The sequence below is a fragment of the Somniosus microcephalus genome, chromosome 6, assembly GCF_052327205.1.
Source record: "Somniosus microcephalus isolate GS21.2 chromosome 6, FLI_Smic_1.0, whole genome shotgun sequence".
Taxonomy (NCBI): domain Eukaryota; kingdom Metazoa; phylum Chordata; class Chondrichthyes; order Squaliformes; family Somniosidae; genus Somniosus; species Somniosus microcephalus.
The window spans coordinates 54,355,250-54,383,180 of NC_140992.1; the positions used below are offsets into that span (position 1 = coordinate 54,355,250).

The 27,931-nt window shown below is 43.1% G+C and overlaps 1 protein-coding gene across 2 annotated transcripts; it reads left to right on the top strand.

Annotated features, from left to right (window-relative positions):
* The first annotated feature begins 310 nt into the window (after positions 1–310).
* polr2h (RNA polymerase II, I and III subunit H) lies at positions 311–27,565 on the top strand. 2 transcript variants are annotated; one of them, XM_085990247.1, is made up of 5 exons: positions 311–539; positions 2,987–3,070; positions 11,690–11,810; positions 20,422–20,505; positions 24,227–27,565. In XM_085990247.1, exons 1-5 carry the CDS (start codon positions 467–469, stop codon positions 24,342–24,344), a joined length of 480 nt encoding a protein of 159 aa, XP_085846373.1. In that variant the 5' UTR covers positions 311–466; the 3' UTR covers positions 24,345–27,565. The 2 variants fall into 2 exon arrangements, with proteins under 2 accessions (XP_085846373.1, XP_085846374.1); XM_085990248.1 differs by having other exon boundaries at positions 314–539; positions 11,717–11,810.
* The last annotated feature ends 366 nt before the right edge of the window (positions 27,566–27,931 follow it).

Genomic DNA, 27,931 nt, shown 5'->3' on the forward strand with positions numbered 1-27,931 from the left:
AAGGGGGGGGAGGGAAAACCCAAAACAAAGGGGTGGAAAAAAAAATAAGTAAAAATGTAATAGGGGCCGAGGTTATGATCGAAAATTGTTGAACTCGATATTGAGTCCAGAGTTGTGTCACTATAAATTTGTTTTGTTACAGATTTCCATAAACGTTCAAGAATCAGTGAAAAGCAGGCAGAGCTGTAAAACTACAAGATGCTGATGTTGTCTCTCTAAACAGTTAAAAAAAACTTTTAGAAAAACAGTATTTTGAGCCAAAGCAATGCCTTGATCAAAGATGGCGAGGCTGTGATCAAATGCTCACACTGCGCTGCTGCCTGTCTGCTGGGAGACGCGGCGGTCTGCCAGTATCCCGGCATACCTTGAGAAATTCGGAGCACACGAACCGGGCCTGCGTGGCAGCGTTTGGAATTTCTCTTGTTTGAGTTTGCTTGAAGTTAACTTTGGTGTTGGGTGTAGAAGGATGGCGGGGATTTTATTTGAGGATATTTTTGACGTGAAAGATATTGACCCAGAAGGTATCAAGTTCGACAGAGGTGAGGAAAGGAGCCGAGCGCTGCAGCAGGGGCTGCTGCACGGCGTGTTTCAATGAATGGCATCAGGCGGCTCCACAGTCAAGCGAATGGAGCGAGTCCGGCTTCATTGCAAGCTTGCCGCAATCTTTGGGGGTTTTGTGCTGGATATTCTCTTGGGTTAAGTGTCACCGGCCACTCTTGTAAACGGGAGCTTGCATCCCCTACATGTGGTGCTTCTTTCATTGCCCAGTATCCAGTTAAACGGTTTGCTATCATAACCAGCTCCTGTAATATTGCAAATAACAGCCGAAAATGCTGGAAACACTCAGCAGGTCAGGCAGCATCGGAGAGAGATAGTTCACGTTTCAGGCCGATGACCCTTCGTCAGAGCTGGAAAAGGTTAACATTTTTAAGCACGATGTTTAAGAAAATCTGTTACTTCACTAGCCTTTTCCAGTTCTGACGAAGGGTCATCGACCTCGAACTCTGTTTCTCTCTCCACAGATGCTGCCTGACCTGCTGAGTGTTTCCAGCATTTTCGGCTGTTATTTCTGATTGCCAGCATCCGCAGTATTTTGCTCCTGTGTTTTCCTATCGTTATGAAAGGTTAGAAAAGACTCCATTCGGACCAACCAATCCCTGTCGACATTGACCATGCGAGAAGATAGTTCTAATTACATATACCCACCCTGTTCCCATATCCCTTCAACCCCATTTCCTCCTTTCACCTATCCAATGTTGATACAGCTTCTTCCCCAAGCATAAATCCTGGAAGTGAATTCCACAGCCTCAGAACTCTAAAGAAGTTTCTCCTGACCTCTTCTAAATGTTTTATGTTTTACATTTAGGTCCTGATTTAATTTCAGGTGGGTAGTGGGGTGAGTGTGAAATTTACCCGCTGCCACACAAAATGGGCACAGGGTATTTTAACCACTCGACTACTGGAAACAGTCTGCTTCTATCTATCCTGTTCACCCTTACATAATTTTATCTTCAATTCAATTCAATTTTATTTGCCATATGTAACGAGTACAATGGAATGCTTACTCCCCGTAGGGACACGTCAGCTATTGTTACAGCGCCGTGTTCAGAAAGTCAATTCTTTGGCATCCAGTGGCAGTGGGAGCACGATGTCCCTCAGCCGCTCCGTCTTCTTATTGCCCCATAACCTGTGTTCTAATGAAAAAATACCTAATTTTTCAAATCTTTCTTTGTATTTGTTTTTCCTCATACCAGACAGTATCCTAGTGAATTTGCATTGTACCCAGTCTAAAGTTTCATATCCTCCCTATAGTGTGGAGCCCAATACACAGCACTATAACTGAGGTCTTACTAAGGTTTTACATACACTCATCATCACCTCTTGGCTTTTATATTCTACACCTCTTGTGATAAAACCTAGATTTCCATTAGCTTTTTTTGCAGCCTTACCAACCTGAGGTGCTGCTTTTAATGCACTATGAACCCGTACCCCTAAATCCCTCTGCTCTTCCACAGCACTGAGCCTACTTCTATTCTGAGTATAATTTTTTTTTTTTTTACCAAAATGCATCAACTCACAGGTGGTTTTCAATGTCAATAAGTTTTTTTTAAGCCCATTCTCCATCTTATCAGTATCCCTTAATAGCTTCCTATAGTCTGTTAAAGAATGAATTATACCTCCTATTTTGATATCATCTGCAGATGTTGACACCACTCCTTCTAGTCCTATATCCAAATCGTTGATACACACAGTGACGATAAGTAGCCCTAGAACTGTACCCTGAGGGATACACCACTACGCAATTTCAACCATTCTGAAAAACTGCCCTAACTCCGACTGTTTTCTCCCTTCTAACCAATTATAAATCCAGCTTGCAATCTTGCCCCTCATTCCATGCTCTTTAATATTCTCTATCAATCTTCCATGCGGTATCTTGGCAAATGTTTTCCTAAAGTCCACTACAACCACTGCATTTCCCCATCTGTCATGTTCATTACCCGTCAAAAAATCCTACGAGGTATAATTACATAGATTCAACGGCACAGAAACAGGGCCTTTGGCCCAACTGGTCTATGCCAGTGTTTAGACTCTACACCAGCCTCCTCCCACTATAATTGCAATAATATTTAAGAATTTTAAAATATAATGATTGAAATGTACTCTTGCCTACCGCTGTCATTTTTTAATTGAATTGATTTGGTTTGCTTCGTCCTCATTGTATTTTGTACAAGGGAGCAATAAATGGCCTGTTTTTAATGCAGGAGAATATACTATAGTGCAAAGAAATTATAACTGATGTGAATGTGTTATCTAATAAAATGCTACTCCTATGAATATTTAGCAAGCTGCAAATGTATTTAATTATGCAGTAGAAATCTACATTAGAGTGTTAAATGGCAGTTCTGGAATCCAGACAAGATGATTAATGAAAGCAATATTTAGGTACCTTTAGGCAGATAATAGGACTTTTCTGTTCTCTTTACAGTTTCACGCCTACACTGCGAGAGTGAATCCTTTAAAATGGACCTGATACTTGATGTAAACATTCAGATTTACCCTGTTGAGCTTGGTAAGAATTTCAATTAACTTATATTTCTGTAATGACTGTATTTTAGACCTCATGAGTTCAGTTATAGTTAGGGTTGCAAAATTCTGGGAATTTTTAAAAGAGGAAACTTTCCATGGGAATTTTTGGGAATTTGGGGAATTTATGGGAATTTTGAGTTTTTTTGCACACTGATGGTTTTTGTCTCTGACCCTTATATTGGGGCAGAAATTCGGATCGGGGGCTTGCCGCGCGTGCAAGCCCCCGATCTGCACTTACCCGACGCGCCTGCCGTTCACCTCCAGGAATGCCTGGAATTCCTTTTTGAAACAGAAGAATCCCGGGCAGGGTCTGACGTCACGCCGCCCAGGAGTGCAGCCAGCGCGAAGCCTGGAGCGCGCTGTGCAACTGAGACACGCCCCTTGAGGTCTCAGTTTAATAGGACACGCCCCCAATGTTTCTCACAAGCTGCTAAGCATTTTTACATGCAGAGCAGCATTTTAAATAGGTTTTTGGTATTTTTATGAAGCTTTTGATAACTTTTATAAACTTTTAAAAACGTTTACATTATTTTGAAGAATCTGAAGTAGTTTTAAACAGAATTAAAGCAATTTAAAGACTTTTAAAAGCCCTGAAAGAATTTTTTTCATTCCATTTATTTATTTAGCAACGTCGTCGTCATACGTGTCTTCATACAGTTCCCCAAAGGGAACAGTGTGAAGTGGTGGAAGGATTTATGGCCGTGATTAACGCTCCTTCCGTGACCGTAACCATCTTTGTACCAGCCATTAGGGTGGTTAGTCCTATGGCGGGAGGGTTTTACGGGCTCCCACAAGCTATATGAGGAGGGGGGGGCCACCCACACCCACGGACGCAAATATCCCACTGGATGTCAACCCAGAATTTAGAGCCGGAGCTCCGACTCCACTTGCCGGGACTGTCTGGAGCGGGGTTCGAAACCCTACCCCGTCTGGCCCAGCGGCGGGGATCCTACCGCTACGCCAAAGGCCCACTCCGATTAGCAACGTGAAATGGCTGGAATGAGCACAATTCATGGCATTAAAAGAACTCTCAATTGAACTGATGATGACCTCAGCAATCTCCTCAACGAGGTGGAGGCGCAGCGCCTGCTCATCATTGGTAATGAGAAGTCCAAGGCGCCGCAAAAATGACAGATGATAGCTTGGTCTTTCAAGTGGCAGCATAGGGCTCCAGTCACGGGGAGGGAAAAGGCGCAGGAAACGTATGGGTGTCACCTTTTGCGCGGAGTGGGCCTTTTGCGTAGTGGTAAGCATCCCCGCCGCTGGGCCAGAAGGAGTAGGGTTTTGAACCCCGCTCCAGACAGTCCCGGCAAGTGGAGTCGGAGCTCCAACTATAAATTCTTGGTGGACATCCAGCGGGATACTTGCGTCCGCGGGTGTGGGTGGCGCCCCACCCCCCCCCCCCCCCCCCTCAGATGGGTTGTGGGAGCCCGTAAAACCCTCACGCCATAGGACTAACCACCCTAATGGCTGGTATGAAGATGGTTATGGTCACGGAAGGAGCTTTAACGTGGCCAGAAATCCTTCCACCACTTCATACAGTTCCCGAAAGGGAACAGTGTGAGGATGTGTACGACGATGACCTCTTGCGCAATGCACCTCCTTGGACCCTCAGTCGCAGATGCGAGGGGGCAAATCGTGCAATTGTTAAATTTTTCATTTTATTGACATGTAAAATGTTGGCCCAGTAATTCCGTTCCAAACGCGTGAGTACGGTTGGGGTACTCACGCGTCTGGCCGGAGGAAATGCCGGTTTTCAGCATGCACAGCGCATGCGGGGAAAACCGGCATTTCCTGTCCTCTGAACGAAGGGGTTCAGAGGCAGAACGCGTGCGACTGCACAGGCAGCGCGTGCGCAGTAAAATTCTCCGGTTTCATTCATGCTTTCAGTGAGGTTAAGTCCTTACAACTTACACATGAGAAAAGCATGAGTACAGTTGCTCCAGAGGCTGCGGAGGAAGATATATTTTATCGTGGAGCTTCTGAAAGGCAATATTTTTGTTTGGGAAAGGGAGGAAAGTTATTTTAAGAAATGCTGAGGTAAGTTTTAAAGTTTATTTTTGTTTTTTAAAATGGGTTTTCAGTACTGTAGGTAGAAGGAGCAATTGTGGCTATGTGAATTGAATTTGCTGTGTTTATTAAATGTGAAAATGACTCCAACATTTTTAAGAAAGAAACTTTTCATCAGTAATATATTCTTTTAAGTAATTATGTATGTATGTCTGTATATATTCCTTTGCGTGTATGTATGTATATATTCCTTTACTTATGTGTATGAATGTATGTATTTAATTATGACTTTCAGAGAAAGTAACTTATTGGAAAATCATAATTAAATACGTACATTCATACACATAAGTAAAGGAATATATACATACATATACCTAAAGGAATATATATGGACATACATACATAATTACTTAAAAGAATATATTACTGATGAAAAGTTTCTTTCTTAAAAATGTTGGAAATGTTACATTATTCATTTTAGAAGTGTCATTTTCACATTTAATAAACACAACAAATTCAATTCACACAGCCACAATTGCTCCTTCTACCTACAGTACTGAAAATCCGTTTAAAAAAAAAAAAAATTAAACTTTAAAACTTACCTCAGCATTTCTTAAAATAACTTTCCTCCCTTTCCCAAACAAAAATATTGCCTTTCAGAAGCTCCACGATAAAATATATCTTCCTCTGGAGCAACTTTACGCATGCTTTTTTCATGTGTAAGTTGTAAGGACTTAACCTCACTGAATCCATGAATGAAATCGACGAAGTTCACTGCGCACGCGCTGCCTGTGCAGTCGCACGCGCTGTGCCTCTGAACCCCTTCGTTCAGAGGACAGGAAATGCCGGTTTTCCCCGCATGCGCTGTGCATGCTGAAAACCGGCATTTCCTCCGGCCAGACGGGTGAGTACCCCGACCGTACTCACGCGTTTGGAACGGAATTACTGGGCCATTATCTTTGTCGTCAAAATAGACATACTGTTCCATACAAATAAAAACAGGCTTTCAAAACTTTATTTAGGTTATAATTTTGAACTTTATTGAACCCCCACAAAAAAGACCCATCTAAAATAAAATAAAAAGAGCGTCGGCTTATTTAGCCTGTAATTTGTCCTTATTTTGTCCCTTTGAGTCTTCTACTCCTCATTGCTCCTCCTGATTCTCTGACTCTGGCTCTGACGTGTCCATTTCCTCCTCTGTGTCAGTGTCTAGCTGTGTGGTGGACACTTCTGTATCTGGCTCAATAAGTTGTAGGTTCGCCCGGATAGCCACCAGTTTCTCCACTCTCTTGTTAGTCAGCCTGTTGCGCACCTTTGCGTATTCCCAAAAAGTGACCAGTTTCGTTCAGAGGCCGCTGATGAAGGTGGGATTTGGAGTATCACCGATGCAATAGGTGACAGGGCCTCAGATGCACAAAGTCCCTTCCACCAGGTATGTGCACTGATATGCTTGCATGATTCCCATATCCCATCCCCATTCCAAAGACCTTGCTTGGTAGAGAACTTTGCCAGACTTCCCAGAACTTTGCCCACATCCAGATTGAGATGGTGTGAGAGGGTAGAAATCACACTGTAAGCGCTGTTGATCTGTTCTCCAGAAAGTATTGGTCTCCCAACATGCTTTGGGTCCAGCATGTATGCTGCAGCATGAATCGGCTTGACACAAAATTCTTGACGCGTCTGTATGAATTGAACAATTGCCTTCTCCTCTGCTTTGAGCAGCAGGGATGTGGGTAGGGCAATGCTGATTTGTTCTTTTAAATCAGTAAAAAGCCTGAGAACATCTGACAAGACAGCATCATCTCCTTCAATCTGAGCAATTGCAGATGCTACTGGTGAGAGTAGTTTAAGGCTGCTAACCACTCTCTCCCAAAACACATCATCCAGCAGTATTTTCTTGATGGTGGTTTCCATATCCCCAGACTGGGATATTGCCATTTCTTGCAGCGACTCCTTACCCTCCAGAAGGCTGTTGTACATTATGACAACACCACCCCATCTAGTGTTGTTGGGCAGCTTCAGTGTGGTGTTCTTGTTCTTTGTCATTTGCTTGGAGTTGTAGGTTGCTGCAACTACCTGTTTTCCCCTGACATACTTAACAACTTGCTTGGCTCTCTTGAGTGAAGTTGTTGCATTTGGATAAATGCTGCTGCATCTTTGTGGCATTCTTTACATATGGCTTTCTACAGTGTTTGCACATGTACACAGTCTTTCCATCTTTAATGCCTGGGGTAAAATGCTTCCACACATCCGACGGTAAACGTGGCATTGTTCTATGCAGAGAAATAAAGGGCATTCATCTCTGTGTCGAACTGCGGGCGATCAGCACGATTGCAACAGGGTGAGTACATTTTTGCTGATGCTCCATGTGATGGAAGCATGACCTGTACACACACGACGCTATATCACCAATAGTGTATTATTTTGTATATTTTAAATTGAAGGACAACAGAGTTCAACAAGTAACTGGTTTATTTGGTATAAAGTCTGATTTACTTACTGCATCATCACAACATCAGCAGAAAACAAAATGACTTCCCTCAGGACCCCTAACCTGGATCTTAAAAAAACTATAGCAGTCTTACAGATGCCTGCAGGCCAATCACAATTCGATATGCAAATATTACAAATAGAGGGAGCTAATCGCTCATCCACTCATCCAACCAATCAGGACACATTTGTTCACAGTCACACACAAAAATTGTAATTATTAAAACAAGCTAAGTAAGAAGATAAACATATATTGATTAAGAAATTCCTTAATAATTAAGATTCCATCTCTGTTAGTAATTTTAAGAGAGGACCTGTGGGGGGGGAAAAAGAAAGAAATACAAAAAAAACAATATTATGCTAGCATGTGCTTTTTTGGGCAAAATTCCCAAGCTAAACTTCCCGTGGAAAATTACCGGAAATTTACCGGAAACTTTCCACCCCTTTGCAACCCTAGTTATAGTTAAACTGAACTGATACTGGTACTGTGGAAGAGTTGAAAGGTCTTACAGGTTGACAGCAATAATATTGTTAGTGTGATGAGAGTGGACAACATCAAGTTTTACAATTGCAAAATACTGCGAATGCTGGAAATCTGAAATAACAACAGAAAATGCTGGAAATACTCAGCAGGCCAGGCAGCATCCGTGGAGAGAGAAACAGAGTTAACGTTTCAGGTCTGGGACCTTTCATCAGAACTGGAAAAAGCTGGAGATGTAACAGATATTAAGCAGGTGCAGAGACGGGACGGGGGGGGGTTAGGAGGGGAGGAAGAAATAGAAAGAACATCCTGTACTTTTGTAAGAGGCAGGAAAGATAAAATGTTGCAAATGGGAATGTCAAAAATCATACTGCATGAAAAATGGGGGCAGGGATAATTATCTGAAATTGTTGAACTCAATGTTGAGTCCGGCAGACTGCAAAGTGCCCAATCGAAAGATGAGGTGCTGTTCCTCGAGCTTACGTTGAGCTTCATTGGGACAATACAATAGCCCGAGGACAGAGAGATCAGAGTGGGAGTGAAGCGGTGAATTAAAGTGACAGGCGACCGGAAGCTCAGGGTCACCCGTACGGACTGAACGGAGGTGTTCCGCAAAGCGGTCGCCCAATCTGCGTTTGGTCTCCCCAATGTAGAGGTGACCGCATCGTGAGCCGCGAATACAGTATATTAAATTGCAAGAAGTACAAGTAAATCGCTGTTTCACCTGGAAGGGGTGTTTGGGGCCCTGGAGAGTGGGAAGGGAGGAGGTAAAAGGGCATGTGTTGCATCTCCTGCGCTTGCACGGGAAGGTGCCAGGTGAAGGAGCAGGGCTGTTGGGGGTGATTGAGGAGTGGACCAGGGTGTCACGGAGGGAGCAGTCCCTTCGGAATGCTGAAAGGGGAGGTGAGGGGAAGATGTGTTTGGTGGTGGGATCATGTTGGAGGTGGCGGAAATGGCGGAGGATGATCCGTTGAATGTGGAGGCCAGTGAATTTTTTAATGTTAGAAAAGATTAAAAAGATGGTTTTATGGCAATTATTTGAGACTACATTGGTTTTCATACATCCAATGCAAAATACTGAATTGACATAGTTCAGTTTGGTAAAACCAAAAATGATTACTCCAAAATTACATTTAATAATTCTCCTTTGATTTTATGAATTGGGTTCAGTGGTATGCAGCTTAGAGGGACATAATTTGATCATTAACAGTGGTGTGCTAGAATGTAATGGAGATTGAAAGTATTAAATCTTCCAACAACAAGTTGTATTTATATAGCGCCTTTGACGTAGTAAAATGTCCCACGGCGCTGCACAGGAGTATTTTAAGACAAAAAATTTGACACCGAGCCACATAAGGATAAATTAGGGCATGTGACCAAAAGCTTGGTCAAAGAGGTAGGTTTTAAGGGGCGTCTATTATAATCAGGGATGCTGGAGGCAGAATCTCTGGGGGTTGTGGGGCTGAAGGAGATTACAGAGATAGGGAGGGGCGAGGCCATGGAGGGATTTGAAAACAAGATTGAGAATTTTGAAATCGAGGCGTTGCTTAACCGGGAGCCAATGTAGGTCAGCGAGCACAGGGGAGATGGGTGAACGGGACTTGGTGTGAGTTAGGACATGGGCAGCCGAGTTTTGGATGACCTCAAGTTTACGTAGGGTAGAAGGTGGGAGGCCAGCCAAGAGTGTGTTCGTTGGAATAGTCAAGTCTAGAGGTAAATAAAGGCAAGGATGAGGGTTTCCGCATGAGTTGAGGCAAGGGCGAAGACGGGCGATTTTACGGCGGTGAAAGTAGGCGGTCTTAGTTATGCTGCGGATATGTGGTTGGAAGCTCGGTGGCATAGTGGTTAGCACTGTTGCCTCACAGCGCCAGGGACCCGGGTTCGAATCCGGCCTCGGGCGACTGTCTGTGTGGAGTTTGCACATTCTCCCCGTGTTTGCGTGGGTTTCCTCCGGGTGCTCCGGTTTCCTCCCACAGTCCAAAGATGTGCGGGTTAGGTTGATTGGCTATGATAAATGGACCCTTAGTGTTAGGGGGATTAAATACGTGGGGTTACGGGGATAGGGTGGGATATGTGTTGGTGTAGGGGTTACGGGGATCGGGTGGGATATGTGTCGGTGCAGGCTCGATGGGCCGAAATGGCCTCTATCTGCACTGTGGGGTTTAAAAAAAAAAAAAAGCTAATTTCAGGGTCAAATATGACACCAAGAATGCGAACATACAAACATAGAAGATAGGAGCAGGAGTAGGCCATTCGGCCCCTCAAGACTGTGAAGAGGTCTGGAGCCAGACTGTTCCAGCGGAGCCTGAACTGAGCATCAATTATCAGGGTTGTTGGTGAGTAGGTGTTACTTGAAGATGACACCTTCTATTATTTTACTGATAATTGGGAGGAGGTAGACATTTATAAAGTTTAGTGATCAACTTATCAAAAACAAAATGTCTGCCTTTGCAGCATTTTAGGCAAACATGAACATGACAGACCAGATCAATGTCACATATCTCAGTAACAGGCCCCTCGAGCCTGTTCCGCCATTTAATGAGATCATGGTTGCTCATCCAAATTCAGTACCCTGTCCCTGCTTTCTCCCTATATCACTTGATCCCTTTAGCCTTAAGAAATATATCTAACTCCTTGAATATATTTAATGAATTGGCCTCAACAGCCTTCTGTGGTAGAGAATTCCACAGGTTCACCACTCTCTGGGTGAAGAAATTCCTCCTCATCTCAGTCCTAAATGGCTTACCCCTTATCTTTAGACTGTGACCCCTGGTTCTGGACTCCCCCGCCATCAGAAACATCCTTCCTGCATCTAGTCTATCTAGTCCTGTTAGAATTTTCTAAGTTTCAATGAGATCCCCTCTCATTCTTCTAAACTCTAGCGAATACAAGCCCAATCGACCCAATCTCTCTTCATACGTCATTCCTGCCATCCCAGGTATCAGTCTGTAGAATCTTCGCTGCACTCCCTCCATGGCAAGAACATCCTTCCTCAGATAAGGCGACTAAAACTGCACACAATACCACAGTGTGGTTCAGCCTCAGACAGATGTTAGGGAGAGGGATGAAGTCAGTGGCTAGGGAACGGAGTTTGTGGCGGGGACCAAAAACAATGGCTTCGGTCTTTCCAATATTTAATTAGAGAAAATTTCTGCTCATCCAGAACTGGATGCCGGACAAGCAGTCTGACAATTTAGAGACTGTGGAGGGGTCAAGAGAAGAGGTAGTGAGGTTTCCAATTTTTATTGCATTGTACTTACAGAAATGAATAGTTTATGTGAACTCAAAAGTGTGCAGTGCAATATTAAAATGATATGTAGTGATGCCTTGCTTGGCCAAAGTAGTTTTTTGATAACATTTATAATATCCTTCAGATGTAATATGACAGTTTATATTTTTTGTTTTACATACCAGTGTTGCATAGATTTGGAGTGGTTTCAAAGTGGGGAATACCGGTAAACTCATTGATGCAATTACACCACTCTTGAAAGTAGGTAAAATAATTGTAGACACTAGAGGAGGAAAATGTGTTTTGGATTTATTCAAGTTTTGGATGAGGGTATAGAATAGAGCAGGGAAGGAGTGGTGAGACCCAGTATTATTACCCTGTCACATTGAAAGTTTGTTTTTCGTCCTGTTTTTCTTCAGGGGACAAGTTTCGTCTTGTAATAGCAAGTACTTTGTACGAAGATGGAACGCCGGATGATGGGGAATACAACCCCACAGATGATCGGCCATCAAGGTAGTTATACAATCATAGAATCTTACAGTACAGAAGGAGGCCATTCAGCCCATTGTGCTGGTACCAGCTCTTTGAAAGAGCTATCCAATTAGTCCCACACCCTGCTCTTTCCCCATAGCCTTGCATTTTTTTCCATTTCAAGTATTTATCCAATTCCCTTTTGAAAGTTACTATTGAATCTTTGTCCACCACACTTTCAGGCAGTGCATTCCAGATCATCATAACTTGCTGCGTAAAAACATTTCTCCTCGCGTCACCTCTGGTTCTTTTGCCAATTATCTTAAATCTGTTTTTTCTGACATTGGAAACAGTTTCTCATTTACTCTATCAAAACCCTTCATGATTTTGAACACCTTTATTAAATCTCCCCTTAACCTTCTCTGCTCTAAGGAGAACAATCACAGCTTCTCTAGTCTTCATGCAACTGAAGCCTTTCATCCCTGGTACCATTCTAGTAAATCTCCTCTGCATCCTCTCCAACGTCTTGACATTCTTCCTAAAGATTGGTGCCCAGAATTGGACACAGTTCTCCAGATGAGGCCTAACCAGTGATTTATAAAGGTTTAGTATAATCCTTGCTTTTGTACTCTCTGCCTCTATTTATAAAGCCAAAGGATCCAGTATGCATTTATAACAGCCGCATCTACTTGCCCTGCCACCTTCAAAGATTTCTGTATGTAAACCCCGAGGCCTCTCTCCTTTACAATTGTTCTATTTAGTTTATATTGCATATTCTGCATAGACCAATGAAAAAAATGTACTAAAGAAAACATCTAATGTTACTGTGATATATGTGACATTGATCTGGTCTGTCATGTTCATGTTTGCCTAAAATGCTGCAAAGGCAGACATTTTGTTTTTGATAAGTTGATCACTGAACTTTATAAATGTCTATCTCCTCCCAATTATCAGTAAAATAATAGAAGGTGTCATCTTCAAGTAACACCTACTCACCAACAACCCTGATAATTGATGCTCAGTTCAGGTTCTGCTGGAACAGTCTGGCTCCAGACCTCTTCACAGTCTTGATCCAGCCATGGACGGAAGAGCTGAATGCCAGAGGAGAGATGCGAGTAGTTGCCTTTGACATCAAGGCAGCATTCGACTGAGTATGGCACCAAGGAGCCCAAACAATTAGGGTCAAAGGGAAAACTCTCCAATGGCTGGTCATATCTGATGCAAGGAGGCCAGTTATCACAGTCCCAGGATGTTGCTGCAGAAGTTCCACGGGCAAGTAACCTTGGCCCAATCACCTTCAGCTCCTTCATCAATGACCTTACCTCCGTCATAATGTCAGGAGTGAGTTTCTTTGTTGACAATTCCACTGTTATCAGTTCCATTCATAATTCCTCTGATAATGAAGCTGCCCACGCTAGCCGACAGAAGGACCTGGATAATATGCAAGCCTGGGCTGACAAATGTCTGGTAACATTCACGCTGTATAGGTGCCAAGTAATGATCATCTTGAGCAAGAGAAAGCCCGGCCATCTCCCCAAGTCACTCAATGATCCTACTATCAACATCTTTGGAGTCACCTTTGATCAGAGGCTGGACCACCCATTCTGCAAAAAGCGGCTCACCTCCTGACCCCTCAAAGTCTCTCCACCGTCTACAAAGCTCAAGTCAAGGGTGTGATGGAATACTCATCTGAATGGGTGCAGCCAGAACAACAAAACTGCTCAACATCATTAGCGAGTTGTTCACGCCTCAGGGCAGGGCGGCACAGGGGGTGACCATCAGGCGGAGCAACAAAGGCAGGCAGGTAGTGCAGGGAACCCCTGCGGGCATCCCCCTTTCAAACAAGTATACCGCTTTGGATACTGTTGAGGGGGATGACTCACCAGGGGAAGGCAGCAGCAGCCAACTTCCTGGCACTGGGGGTGCTCCTGCTGCCCAGGAAGGGGGGAAAAAGAGTGGGAGAGCAATAGTGGTAGGGGATTCTATAGTAAGGGGAACAGATAGGCGTTTCTGTGGCCGTAGACGTGAATCCAGGATGGTTTGTTGCCTCCCTGGTGCCAGGGTCAAGGATGTCACTGAGCGGCTGCAGGGCATTCTGGAGGGGGAGGGTGAACAGGCAATGGTCGTGGTCCACATTGGTACCAACGACATAGGTAAAAAGAGGGATGAGGTCCTGCATCAAGAATTTAGGGAGCTAGGTAACAGATTAAAGAGCAGGACCTCAAAGGTTGTAATCTCTGGATTACTCCCAGTGCCACGTGCTAGTAAGTATAGGAATGGGAGGATAGAGCAGATGAATGCGTGGCTAAAGAGTTGGTGTAGGGGGGAGGGTTTTACTTTCCTGGATCACTGGGCCTGCTTCTGGGAAAGGTGGGACTTGTACAAGTCGGACGGGTTGCACCTGAACCAGAGCGGGACAAATATCCTTGCGGGGAGGTTTGCTAGCACTGTTGGGGGGGGTTTAAACTAACTTGGCAGGGGGATGGGATACAGAGGGGAGCTGAAATAGGGGGGGATGTGCTGCCAATTATAGAGAAAAAAACAAGTCAGCTTGGTAGACAGGGCAAATATATAAGGGCAAGGCTGGATGGCATCTATTTTAATGCAAGGAGTCTTGCAAATAAGGTGGATGAACTGAAGGTGTTGATAAACACATGGGAGTATGATATTGTTGCTATCACGGAGACATGGTTGAGGGAAGGGCAAGACTGGCAGCTCAATATTCCGGGGTACAGAATCTTCAGGCGAGACAGAGGGGGAGGTATAAGAGGAGGGGGTGTCGCAATATTAATTAAGGAGTCAATTACTGCAGTAAGGAGGGATGATATATTAGCAGGGTCCTCTAATGAGGCCATATGGGTGGAGCTTAAAAACAAAAAGGGGGCAAGCACTTTGCTGGGAGTGTACTATAGGCCTCCAAACAGTCAGGGGGAGATAGAGGAACAGATATGTAGGCAAATCTCAGAGAAATGTGCAAATAATAGGGTAATAATAATGGGGGATTTCAACTTCCCCAATATTAACTGGGATAGTCAGAGTGTGAAAGGCTCAGAGGGTGTAGAATTCTTAAAGTGCATCCAGGAGAGCTTTTTGAGCCAGCATGTAGAAAGTCCTACAAGAGAGGGGGCGGTACTGGACCTAATTCTCGGGAATGTGGCCGGCCAAGTGGAAAAAGTGCTAGTAGGTGAGCACTTTGGTGATAGTGACCATAATATGGTGAGATTTAAGGTGGCCATGGAAAAGGACAGGGATGGGCCGGAAATAAAGGTTCTAAATTGGGGGAAGGCCGATTTTAATAGGATAAGGCAGGATCTGGCCAAAATGGACTGGGATCAGCTACTTGTAGGAAAATCCGCATCGGAGCAATGGGAGGCTTTCAGAAGGGAGATTGAGAACATACAATGGCAACATGTTCCCGTAAAGGTCAAGGGTGGTTCCAAAAACCACAGGGAACCTTGGATGTCAGGGGATATACAGGAATGGATTAGGAAAAAAAGGAGGGCTTTTGGTAGATACAAAAGGCTAAAGACGGAGGAAGCCCTAGAGGAGTACAAAAAGTGCAGGGGGATACTTAAAAAAGAAATTAGGAGATCAAGGAGGGGCCATGAAATAACACTGGCAAGCAAAATAAAGGAAAATCCGAAGATGTTTTATAAGTATATTAAGGGTAAGAGGATAACTAGGGAAAAAATAGGGCCCATTAGGGACAAAAGTGGCAATCTGTGTGTGGAGCCGGAAGATGTAGGAGGGGTTCTGAATGGAATTTTTTGCGTCTGTTTTCACTATGGAGAAGGACGATGTAGACATAGAAATAGGGCGGGGGGACTGTGATATGCTCGAACATATTAACATCGAGCGGGGGGAGGTATTGGCGGTTTTAGCTGGCCTAAAAATGGATAAATCCCCAGGCCCGGATGAAATGTATCCCAGGTTGCTGTGTGAGGCAAAGGAGGAGATTGCGGGGGCTCTAACACATATATTCAGGACCTCTCTGGCCACAGGGGATGTGCCAGAGGACTGGAGAACCGCTAATGTAGTACCATTATTCAAGAAGGGTAGTAGGGAAAAACCGGGGAACTACAGACCAGTGAGCCTAACATCAGTGGTAGGAAAATTATTGGAAAAAATCCTGAGGGACAAAATGTGTCTCCACTTGGAGAGGCAAGGATTAATCAGGGATAGTCAACATGGCTTTGTCAAGGGAAGATCATGTCTGACTAATTTGATTGAATTTTTTGAGGGGGTGACTAGGTGTGTGGATGAGGGTAACGCAGTGGATGTGGTATACATGGATTTCAGTAAGGCCTTCGATAAAGTCCCGCACAGGAGACTGGTCAAGAAGGTAAGAGCCCATGGAATCCAGGGTGCCTTGGCACATTGGATACAAAACTGGCTTAGTGGCAGAAGGCAGAGGGTGATGGTCGAAGGTTGTTTTTGTGACTGGAAGCCTGTGGCCAGTGGGGTACCACAGGGATCGGTGCTGGGTCCCTTGCTGTTTGTGGTCTACATTAATGACTTGGATATGAATGTAAAGGGTATGATCAGTAAGTTCGCGGATGATACAAAAATTGGTAGGGTGGTAAATAGCGAGGAGGGTAGCCTCAGTCTGCAGGACGATATAGATGGGTTGGTCAGATGGGCGGAACAGTGGCAAATGGAATTTAACCCGGAAAAGTGCGAGGTGATGCACTTTGGGGGGACTAACAAGGCAAAGGAATACACAATGAATGGAAAGACCCTAGGCAAGACGGAGGGTCAGAGGGATCTGGGTGTGCAAGTACACAGATCCCTGAAGGCGGCGGAACAGGTGGATAAGGTGGTAAAAAAGGCATATGGGATACTTGCCTTCATTAGCCGAGGCATTGAATATAAGAGCAAGGAGGTTATGATGGAGCTGTATAAAACACTGGTTAGGCCACAGCTGGAATATTGTGTGCAGTTCTGGTCGCCACACTACAGGAAGGATGTGATCGCGTTGGAGAGGGTGCAGAGGAGGTTCACCAGGATGTTACCAGGGCTGGAGCGCTTCAGCTATGAAGAGAGACTGGGCAGGTTGGGTTTGTTTTCCTTGGAGCTGAGGAGGCTGAGGGGGGACATGATTGAGGTGTACAAAATTATGAGGGGCATAGATAGGATGGATGCTGAGGAGCTTTTTCCCTTAGTAGAGGGGTCGATAACTAGGGGGCATAGATTCAAGGTAAAGGGCGGGAGGTTTAGAGGGGATTTGAGAAAGAACTTTTTCACCCAGAGGGTGGTTGGAGTCTGGAACTCACTGCCTGAAAGGGTTGTGGAGGCAGAAACCCTCACAACATTTAAGAAGCATTTGGATGTGCACTTGAAATGCCATAGCATACAAGGCTACGGGCCAAATGCTGGAATATGGGATTAGATTAGACAGGGCTTGATGGCCGGCGCGGACACGATGGGCCGAAGGGCCTCTATCCGTGCTGTATTACTCTATGACTCTATGACTCTAAGACAGCAATTCGCTTGATCAGTGCTCCTGCCACTGGACTCAATATTCACCCCCTCAATTACTAACGCCCTGTTGTCGCAGTATGTACAATTTATAGGATTCATTGCAGCAACTCACCAATGTTACTTCCACAGCACCACCCTCCCCTGTGATCTCTACCATCGAGAAGGACAAAGGCAGCAATGTTGTAAGAACATCATCACCTACAGGCTTCCTTCTAAGTTGCACACCCTTCTGACTTGGATATATATCGCTGTTCCATCATTGCTGGGTCAATAACCTAGAATTCTCTGGTAGGATATATTGCTAAGACAGTCCAATACAAAACAACAACACTATACTGTCCTTTTTGTTAGGCCTTATCTAGAATACTGAGAATAGTTCTGGTTCCCTCATGCGTTGGGTGATCTAGAAAAGGTTCAGAAAACAGCCACTAGTTTAAAGGCCCTTAGTTACCACGATAGGCTTAGAGAGCTGGGTCCTTTTACTCATAAAGTGTAGAGTTTGAGGAGACTTGATTAAAGTATTCAAAATAATGAAAGAATTAGAATTGTGGATAGGCTATTTGAGTTGGAAATGGTTAGAGAAGACCAGGCGATATGCCTGTAAGTTATGTAAGCATAGATGTCAGGCGTTTTTCTTTTCAACGAGGTTTGTCCATCTTTGGAACAAGTTGCAGGCTAGTGGAGTGAGTGGATTCTCCAAGTATTCAAATGCAAGCTGATCGAGTTCCTAACTGGCTGACATCACAGCGTACCGAAGTAGGTAGGGTATTGGATGATGTGTCACTGGTTACCTGGAACTTGTTTGATTACCTCGGGGGTTGATGAGGGATTTTCCAGATTTTTTTGTCCCTCCTAAATTGGCCTATGGTTTCTACCTCCCAAGAAATTCCATGTTTGCTGGCAGATATGGGGTGATGAGGGTCATGATGTTCAGTTCCGTCTTGATGAATCAGCTGGTCCTTTCCTATCTGTCATTCTCAATGTTTGTGTGTCTAACCTGTATCATTTTTAACCCGGGCTGACAAAATGCATTTTATCTATGTTTAACAGGACCTGAAAGAAGAACATTTTTACTTCATGTTTCTGAACCGTTTGTCAGGTTACATTGTTCACTTCACAAATTGCTGTTCTTTCTAAGGAATCTTTTAAAAAATACTGTTACAAAGCTTACCAGCATTATGATGTTAAGCTTTGTGCAAGTGTGAAAGAGCAGGTTTCTATTTCTGAGCTGGCCTCGAAAGGGCCTACATAGGGATTAGTACCAGCAAATAGTAAAAAAGTGGGAGAGTGTCGTCAGTCTCCCTGGACCTAAATCATTGTTTGGTTTAACAGTTTCTGGCAGCGAGAAGAACATTGCACAGCCAGATGAAACAATAAGTGGCAGTAAAGGTTAAGCTAACTTTACTTTTTAACTGCTAACTCACTGATTGCTTACTCCTAGTAGGATTTAATTTAAAGGGCTGTGCCCTATGTTTTATGAGGTAGGGTTTCCGCTTTGGGTGCAATCGGTGATCCGGACACACACTGCGCCTGTTTTGTAATTTTTTTTGAGTTTTCACTCAAACTTATTTGCATAGCGCCAAATGCAAAATCTGCCATTAGCAAGCGCAATTGGGCAGCGCTTTAAAACTTAATTAAATATTATTATTTTCTAAAAATATTTCTTGATATATTTAACTTGGTGCAGTTTGATTAATACAGCTGAAAATGAGTTTCACAAACATAAGCCTTTTTTTAATTGCTGTGAATCCAGCACCTGTGAATAACTTACTGAAAATGACAAAAAAAAACTATACAGAACCATTTGCTAGATATATTGGAGTACAGTAGTCAGTTTCTTAGTAAATTAAAAATTATATTTAAAAGCTTTAAAATAGTGGCTATTAGTGTTCTTGCGCCCAAAAGAACCAGCTTAATTTTTAGAGCCTCCTCGAAGGTGCGGAAACTCACAATGATGATTAATGGACGAGGCTGGCGCAAAAGATTGCGGAAACTTGAGTTGCACTGAATGCAAGTTGCACTTAAAATTCCGCAGTCTTTTGTGCGGGCTACACAGTGCAACCGAGGGGAAACTCTACCCCAAAGCTTATAAAATTTAGCCTATAATGGCTGATTATGAGATCTAATATGCTATATTATTGCTATTTTTAAGGCTGAGTGCTGAAGTACACTGGATCACTGTCTTTGCCTTCTGGTACCCTATGCTCCTTGTTGCTTTTTGTGAAGCTGTAGGGTCACTGAAAGGCTGGGCGCTGTAAGGTTGACCAGCAAAACAATTTAGAATCTAGTCTTGCAAAAGGTGAGAAAATGGCAATTCTGTTTGAAAGTTGAGCTTTTAACGTGTAAGATTTTTAACAAACGTATTTTTAGTTTGAATAATACTCAAGAATAAGGTCATTGCAGGACCGTATCCTGCATGATGTCTCTAATTATTCAACATTTAGCCTTAGCTATCATTTTAATTGCCCACTACTTCTTTGCGCATTTTTTTCGTGCAAGTCAGTGCCAGTCTTTTATTTTATGTACACTTTATCTTTATTTCTTTGCCATTTTCTTCTATTCTCTCCTGAAGGCTGTGGTATGGCTGCACAGCAGTAAATTCCACTCTGGTATCTTGCCTAAATGTCCATTATTCATGTGTGAGCTATGGTGGTGAGTTTTGACAGGCAATTTGACTAGAGGTTGACACAGTCCAATCCTGCCCATACCCAATATTCACACATATGCATGCGCATTCTCGCACACTTCTACTTCCAACAGAGGTTACTGGATAAGCATCAAGAGCAGGAGCTCTGGCTGATTTTTCCCTTCCCTAATTAAGACTACTGCCTTCCCAGACATACTTTGTAACAAAGTGGGCCTTGGTTAGAAAAGTTCAGATGGCAGTATCAAAGGTACTTTTGTACTTTTGACTTGGTTGCTGAATGCCTTGTGTGAAATTAATTTAAGCAGTTCAGACATCACAGTACAAATATAATTGAAATGCTGGCTTTCCATATTAAGAGACTAATTATTGCTGAGTATGTTGAACGGAAATAGACTGGTAAGTAGTGGACATTGTTCTGCACAGTATCTAGCCTAAGTTCGTCTGGGTCCAAAAATGTAAGAGTGTTCCATTTCTAGGAATTTATTTTCTCACTTTGCTAAATGTTTCTTTTCTATTTTGTAACAGGGCAGACCAATTTGAGTATGTCATGTATGGAAAAGTTTATAGAATAGAAGGTGATGAGAGCTCGACTGAAGCAGCCACCAGACTGTGAGTACAGAATGATGTGAAGGACTGCAATATAAAAGTTAACTGAAATTGGTTTTACCTTTTATAAGTTGGTGGATTGTGTTACTTAAAAATAGATGCTGCAACTGTTCATGGAGATAATTTTGTATAATCTTTGGATGCATTGCCCACCCAAAATCTGGGACAGAATGTAAATTTTATCTAAAACAAGATTTTGCACACTGCTGTCTGGAGCAAATCTTTCTATAAGAACTAGGAGTAGGCCATTCGGCCCCTCTAGCCTGCCCCGCCATTCAATAAGATCATGGTTGATCTGATCTTGGCCTCAACGCCACTTTTTCCCGCCCGCTCCCCATAACCCTTGACTCCACTGTAGCTCAAATATCTGTCTATCTCCGCCTTGAATATATGCAATGACTCCACCTCCACAGCGCTCTCGGGTAGAGAATTCCAAAGATTCATGACCGTCTGTGAGAAGAAATTCCTCCTCATCTCCGTTTTAAATGGGCGACCCCTTATCCTGAAACTGTGCCCCCTAGTTCTAGATTCCCCCACGAGGGGGAACATCCTCCCTGCATCTACCCTGTCAAGCCCCTTCAGAATCTTATGTTTCAATAAGATCACATCTCATTCTTCTAAACTCCAATGAGTATAGGCCCAACTTGCTCAACCTTTCTTCATAAGACAACCCCTTCATCTTAGGAATTAACCTAGTGAACCTTCTCTGAACTGCCTCCAATGTAAGTATATCCCTCCTTAAGCACTAAAGCATGGCGGAGAAGCACTACTGGCGCAAATTCATGAACTCATTTCTCTTATCTGGAAGGAGGAGAGCATGCCAGAGGATCTCAGAGACGCCGTAATTGTGACCATCTTCAAGAAAGGTGACAAGTCCGATTGCGGTAATTACAGAGGAGTTTCCCTGCTATCTGCCACAGGGAAAGTCATCGCAAGAATCCTCCTCAATCGCCTTCTCCCAGTGGCCGAAGAGCTCCTCCCAGAGTTGCAATGCAGATTCCGTCCACTAAGGGGCACAATGGACATGATCTTCACCGCACGTCAATTACAAGAGAAATGCAGGGAACAGCACCAACCACTGTACATGACCGCCTTTGATCTCATAAAGGCCTTCGACACTGTCAATCGTGAGGGATTATGGAGTGTCCTCCTCAAATTCAGCTGCCCTCAAAAGTTTGTCACTATCCTCCGCCTGCTTCACGACGACATGCAAGCCGTGATCCTGACCAACGGTTCCACCACAGACCCAATTCACGTACGAACCGGGGTCAAGCAAGGCTGTGTCATCGCACCAACGCTCTTCTCAATCTTCCTTGCTGCAATGCTCCATCTCGCCCTCAGTAAGCTCCCCACTGGAGTGGAGCTAATTTACAGAACAAACGGGAAACTGTTCAACCTCCGTCGCCTCCAGTCCAGATCCAAGGTCGTCCCATCCTCTGTCATCGAATTACAGTATGCAGACGATGCTTGCGTCTGTGCTCACTCAGAGGTCGAACTCCAAACCATAGTAAACACCGTCACCGAAGCATACGAGAGCATGGGCCTTACACTAAACATCCGTAAGACAAAGGTCCTCTACCAACCTGCCCCCGCCACACAGTGCTGCCCCCCGATTATCAAAATCCACGACAAGGCCTTGGACAACATGGACCACTTTCCATACCTCGAGAGCCTACTGTCAACAAGGGCAGATGTCGACGACAAAGTCCAACACCGCCTTCAGTGTGCCAGTGCAGCCTTTGGTCACCTGAGGAAGAGAATGTTTGAAGACCAGGACCTCAAACCCGGCACTAAGCTCATAGTCTACAGGGCAGCAGTGATACCTGCCCTGCTGTATGCCTCAGAGACATGGACCATGTACAGCAGGCACCTCAAAGCACTGGAGAGGTACCACCAACGCTGCCTCCGCAAGATCCTGCAAATCCATTGGCAGGATAGGCGCACCAATGTCAGTGTTCTTGCTCAGGCCAACATCCCCAGCATCGAAGCTCTGACCACGCTCGATCAGCTCCGATGGATGGGTCACATTGTCCACATGCCCGATACGAGACTCCCAAAACAAGCGCTCTATTCGGAGCTCCGGCATGGCAAGAGAGCCCCAGGTGGGCAGAGGAAACGCTTCAAGGACACCCTCAAAGCCTCCTTGAAAAAGTGTAACATCCCCACCGACACCTGGGAATCCCTGGCCCAAGACCGCACAAAATGGAGGAGAAGCATCCGGGAAGGTGCCGAACACCTCGAGTCTCTTCGCCGGGAGCAAGCGGAAGCCAAGCGCAGGCAGCGCAAGGAGCGCACGTCAACCCAAGCACCCCACCCACCCGCCCCTTCAACCACCGTCTGCCCCACCTGTGACAGAGACTGTAGGTCCCGCATTGGACTCATCAGTCACCTGCGAACCCATTTTTAATGTGGAAGCAAGTCATCCTCGGTTCCGAGGGACTGCCTAAGAAGAAGATCCCTCCTTAAATAAGGAGACCAGAACTGCGCGCAGTACTCCAGGCGTGGTCTTGCCAGCACCCTGTACAGTTGTAGCAAGACCATCCCTACTTTTATACTCCATCCCACTTGCAATAAAGGCCAACATTCCATTTGCCTTCCTAATTGCTTGCTGTACCTGCATGCTAACTTTTTGTGTTTCATGTACGAGAACCCGCAGATCCCTCTGTATCGCACCATTATGTAGTCTCTCCATTTAAATAATAATTTGCTTTTTTATTTTTCCTACCAAAGTGGATAACCTCACATTTTCCCACATTATACTCCATCTGCCAATTTTTTGCCTACCCACTTAACCTATCTATATCCCTTTGCAGACTCTGTGTCCTCCTCACAACTTGCTTTCCTACCTATCTATGCTCAATGTCATACAGAGTACTGATATGGGCAAAAATTGTGACTTCTAGCAAAGTGTATGATTTTTTGAAGAGAGATATACTCAACCACCATAATGCAAGAGCAGTTAATTTATGATAAAAGCAAGAATCTAGACAGATGTTAGAACAGACTTTGGAAATTGACCCTTCAACTCTGTTTATATTTTATGTGGGGAAATAATTTTTGTCATGATTGTACATTTTATTAATTTTCAGGATGTGGGCATCACTGGCAAGGCCAGTATTTATTGCTCATCCCTAGATGAGAAGGTGGTGGTGGGCCTTCTTGAACCACTGCAGTCCATTTGCATCACATTGCTGTTTGGTATGGAGTTCCAGGATTGAGACCCAATGATGATGTATGTCCAAGTCAGGATAATGGGGAACTTGGAGGTGATGGTGTTCCCATGCACCTGCTTTCTTTGCCCTTCTAGGTGGTGGAAGTTGTGCGTTTGGGAGGTGCTGCTGAAGAAGCCTTGGCGAGTTGCTGTAATGCATCCTGTAGATAGTACACACTGGAGCCACAGGACTTCGATGGTGGATATTTAGGCTAGTGGATAAAATGTCGATCAAGCAGACTGCTTGTAGATTTAAGAATAACCTTTCTTAAAACTAGCCCTGATACTGGTACATCAGCTTGTTAATTTACATCCTGTATGAAACTAGGATTAGAAGTATTGCTTAGCAATAGTGACAATGGTCAGCAATTCTACCATGATTACATTTCTCTAGACATACAAGAAGTAAAAACATTTCCAACAACAGAGACAATGTTTTCAAATTTACTTTTCTTGTGTGCTGAAAATGTTATTGAAAAGAAAATACTTATTATGGATTTTCACTCCTTCCAGGTCAGCCTATGTATCCTATGGAGGCCTGCTTATGAGGCTTCAAGGGGATGCAAATAATTTACATGGCTTTGAGGTGGACTCCAGAGTGTACCTGCTAATGAAGAAGCTTGCTTTCTAAGATGTATGGACAAAAATGATGGGAATTCTAAAGTTGCTTGGCTTATCAAGAAATCAAGTTTGTTTGTTGATATATAAGTCAACAAATCTTTTATCACACCAAATGTACAAATGTTGCCCTACATTTCCAGTTTCCCTGTTTTAAAGGAGATTATGTAGGAAAGTAATCACGCGAGGATAATTAGAAGTTGCCTCACCATCTGAAACTGATGAAAATTTTATTAAGTTTTTATGAAGTGAAAAGAAAGTACATTTTGTGATAACAAGTGTACAAAATGGATGATATTGAACTCTCCAGTGTCCAAATAAAAATTGTGCTTCTTGTTTCATGAGTAACATAATAAAGTGCTACTTTAATGATTCAATATGTCATATATAATATGTACAGGTTTATTTTTTAAATAAATTTGATCTGAGAAAAAGGATCATTTGCTTTGTATCAGCTATGGGGAGACTATGGACAGATCAGAAATTCTTAGGAGCATGGAGGGGTGAATTGAGGAACCTAGTATTTGGTAATACGGGCAGCAGAGATATAATTTAACTTGGAGATTGTGGTACTTGTATATTGTCCTATTTCTTTTAGATCTGGGTTGACTTACTTGATGCTACGCTGCTCTTTGTAACAGATATCCATGTACACCAATCACTAAACATTTGTACACAAGTATAAAAAGTAATTAAAAAGGTTAATTTAATGTTGGTCTTTATCTCAACAGGGCTGAAATTCAAAAGTGACAGTGATGCTTCAGTTGTACAGAGCCTTGGTTAGCCCCATCTGGAGTACTGCATTCAGTTTTGGGTACTGAACCTCGAAAGATATATTGGCCTTTTGAAGGGGTAAAGCACAGATTTACTAGAATGATACCACCAGGGCTTAAAGATGTTTCACTTATATAGCGTTTTTAATGACCTCCTAACATCCCACAGTGCTTTATAGCCAATTAAGTACTTTTGAAGTGTAGTCACTGTTGTAATGTAGCAAACGAGGCACCCAATTTGCGCACACCACGGTCCAACAAACAGTAATAAGATAAGACCAGAAAATCTGTATTTTAGTAATGTTAAGCTGAGGGATAAATATTGACCAGGACACTATAGGATTAAATTATGAAGACAGGTTGCATAAACTTGGCATATATTTTCCTGAGTTTAGAAGGTCGAGAGGTGATCTAATCAAGGTATTTAAAATCATTAAAGGGATTTAAAGGGGTAGATGCAGAGAAACTATTTCCTCTGGTGGAGGAATCCAGAACATGGGCACAAATAACATTCAAGCTAGGCCATTTAGGGGTGAAATCCGGAAGCACATTTTCCACTCAAAGGGTAGTGGAAATCTGGAACTCACCCCCCCCTACCCACCGGATGCTGTGTCAATTGAAAATTTCAAGACTAAGATCGATAGATTTTTGTGAGGTAAGGGTATCAAGGGATATGGAACAAAGGTTGGTAAATGGAGTAGAGGTACAGATCTATCATGATCTAATTGAATGGAGGAACAGGCTGTTCCTATGTAGATAGGCCATAGTCCAGTGGGGACAAATGTCTAGCTATAGACATGAAGCATGAGTGAGTCGGAAATAAAATGCTTTGTGACTGATTTTTTTTTTCCCCTCCCTGAACTCAAGAAGTTGAAATTCATCTTGCTATCTACATGTATGGAACTAAATCATGCTATGAGCATCGTGGACTTTTAACCTGGGCTCAATCAAGTTATATGTGCTCATTTGAGGTGATGAATGTTGGCTCTGAGAAACAGAACATTTAGCCATTTTGGGCACCCAACATCAGCATTAGGCACTCCAACACCATAAATACTACATAATAAACCTTTTATTTTGACCCAACAATGTGCCTTAGTTCCAGGTCCAACCTTATAATAGCAGCTTCAGTGACAATTTTTCATTTCCCACACCAACGACAAGGTGTAAAACTAGCTAGATCATGTCATAGGAGTTGATTGTGTGGGAAGGAGAAAAATGGTTGCAGCAAGCAGCATGGTACTAAGGTTTGGGTTAAGGCACACTAGAAATGACTTGCCAGCATCAGTGAGTGAATGCTTGATATGTTCATAACATTTCACTATGCTATTTTAACATTATACAGTAAATGGATTAATGCCTCTACTAAAATAGAGTCTAGAAGAATGTTATACAAACGCATAAAGCATTTGTCTGCTGATATCTCCAACAGCAATTTCTAGGTTATTGTTGGAACAGAAAAATGTGCTTTACAGACATTTTCTGCATTATCCATGATATGGGAGTGCTGAATTAAGAGTTTTGTTCCCCTCCGTTGAAATTCTTTACCTTGATGGATACAAAACATACAAGAGGGGAAAATAGAAATGATCACTTGTACTAGAAAGGTACTACGAGGCATTGCAGGTCAAGCTACTTTATGATGTCCATGTGCAACTGATAGAACATACGGATACAAATTATGTAATACAGTGATCTCAAGATATTAGGCAAGTCTCCGTATTAATTTGCAAATAGTTAAAAACTGAAATACCCAGATTTTAAAAAAATCCGGAGCAATTCAAACTGAAAGAAAATAGAAAAAAATGCATTCCCCCTAATTATCTTTCCTTTATCAACACAAAACATCAGACAAATGTTTTAAGGGTTTATCCTGAAGCATTCCTTTAATTTTGATTTTTTTTAAAGTTCACAAAAGTAAAAATATTGTCATTAATTTACTTTCTGCAAAGCTTGAATCATTTTCCAGGGATTTAGCTAGAAATTGTGAAGTTATGTTCTGTATTTTTAATTCTTTAACATAAATCATTTAAACATATTCTCATGGTACTTGTTCAGAACACAAGGGAAAACATCAGAAATGAAAACAAAAACTTACTTTACTGTATTGACCTGGTAATGTAGGAAATGGGCTAAATGTTAATTTTTTAACATTTAGGAATACAATGATTAAAATATGGTGCCAGTATTTCCATACAATCAAAACAAAGTAGCTAGTTTGATGTTTAACAGTAAATTAACTTGGCTTTCTTTCGAGAGATTACTATATAGGTTAAATATCTAACATACTCAACTTTACTGAATTTAAGATTTTAGAGAATGAGTTGTGGCGAGATTAGGTTATTAAAGTCACTTACAGGCCACGTTTTATGAGATTTGATAGTTTTATGCAACAACCTCCAATGCAAGTACTGTATACCTTTCCAGAACACAACAGAATAAAGTGGAGTTAATAAATTCATTGTTTAGTTTGCATAATTGTTTTGAAATGAGGAAAACACAAACCAAATATGAGTTTAGAAATGACTAAACTGAGATTTAATTGGATTTGTCTACTACCTGGTGCAGTGGATGTTCGTTCTGGATTCTTTTAAATAGGAACAATAGATTTGTGTGATGGAGTAACTGGTGCAAAGGTAAATGCAAAGGGGGAAAAATTCAGTATCGCCCCTTTTGGGGCGCCATTATCGGCCGTGCGCAAAGTTTAGCGCCTGGCACTAATTATCGCCTCCGATTGCAAACTTGGCTTTTATCGCCCATGGATGTGATTGGAGCGCTAAATCAGGCGCTTCACACCCATCTTAAGGCACAAAGGCCGAGGAGCGAG

What these genes read in the sequence shown, in the direction of transcription:
- polr2h (XM_085990247.1), top strand. Translation starts at nt 467, where the DNA reads ATGGCGGGGATTTTATTTGAGGATATTTTTGACGTGAAAGATATTGAC. An exon ending in AGGTATCAAGTTCGACAGAG is followed by an intron (nt 540 to 2,986) that starts GTGAGGAAAGGA and finishes TTCTCTTTACAG; the next exon opens with TTTCACGCCTACACTGCGAG. An exon ending in ACTGAAGCAGCCACCAGACT is followed by an intron (nt 20,506 to 24,226) that starts GTGAGTACAGAA and finishes CACTCCTTCCAG; the next exon opens with GTCAGCCTATGTATCCTATG.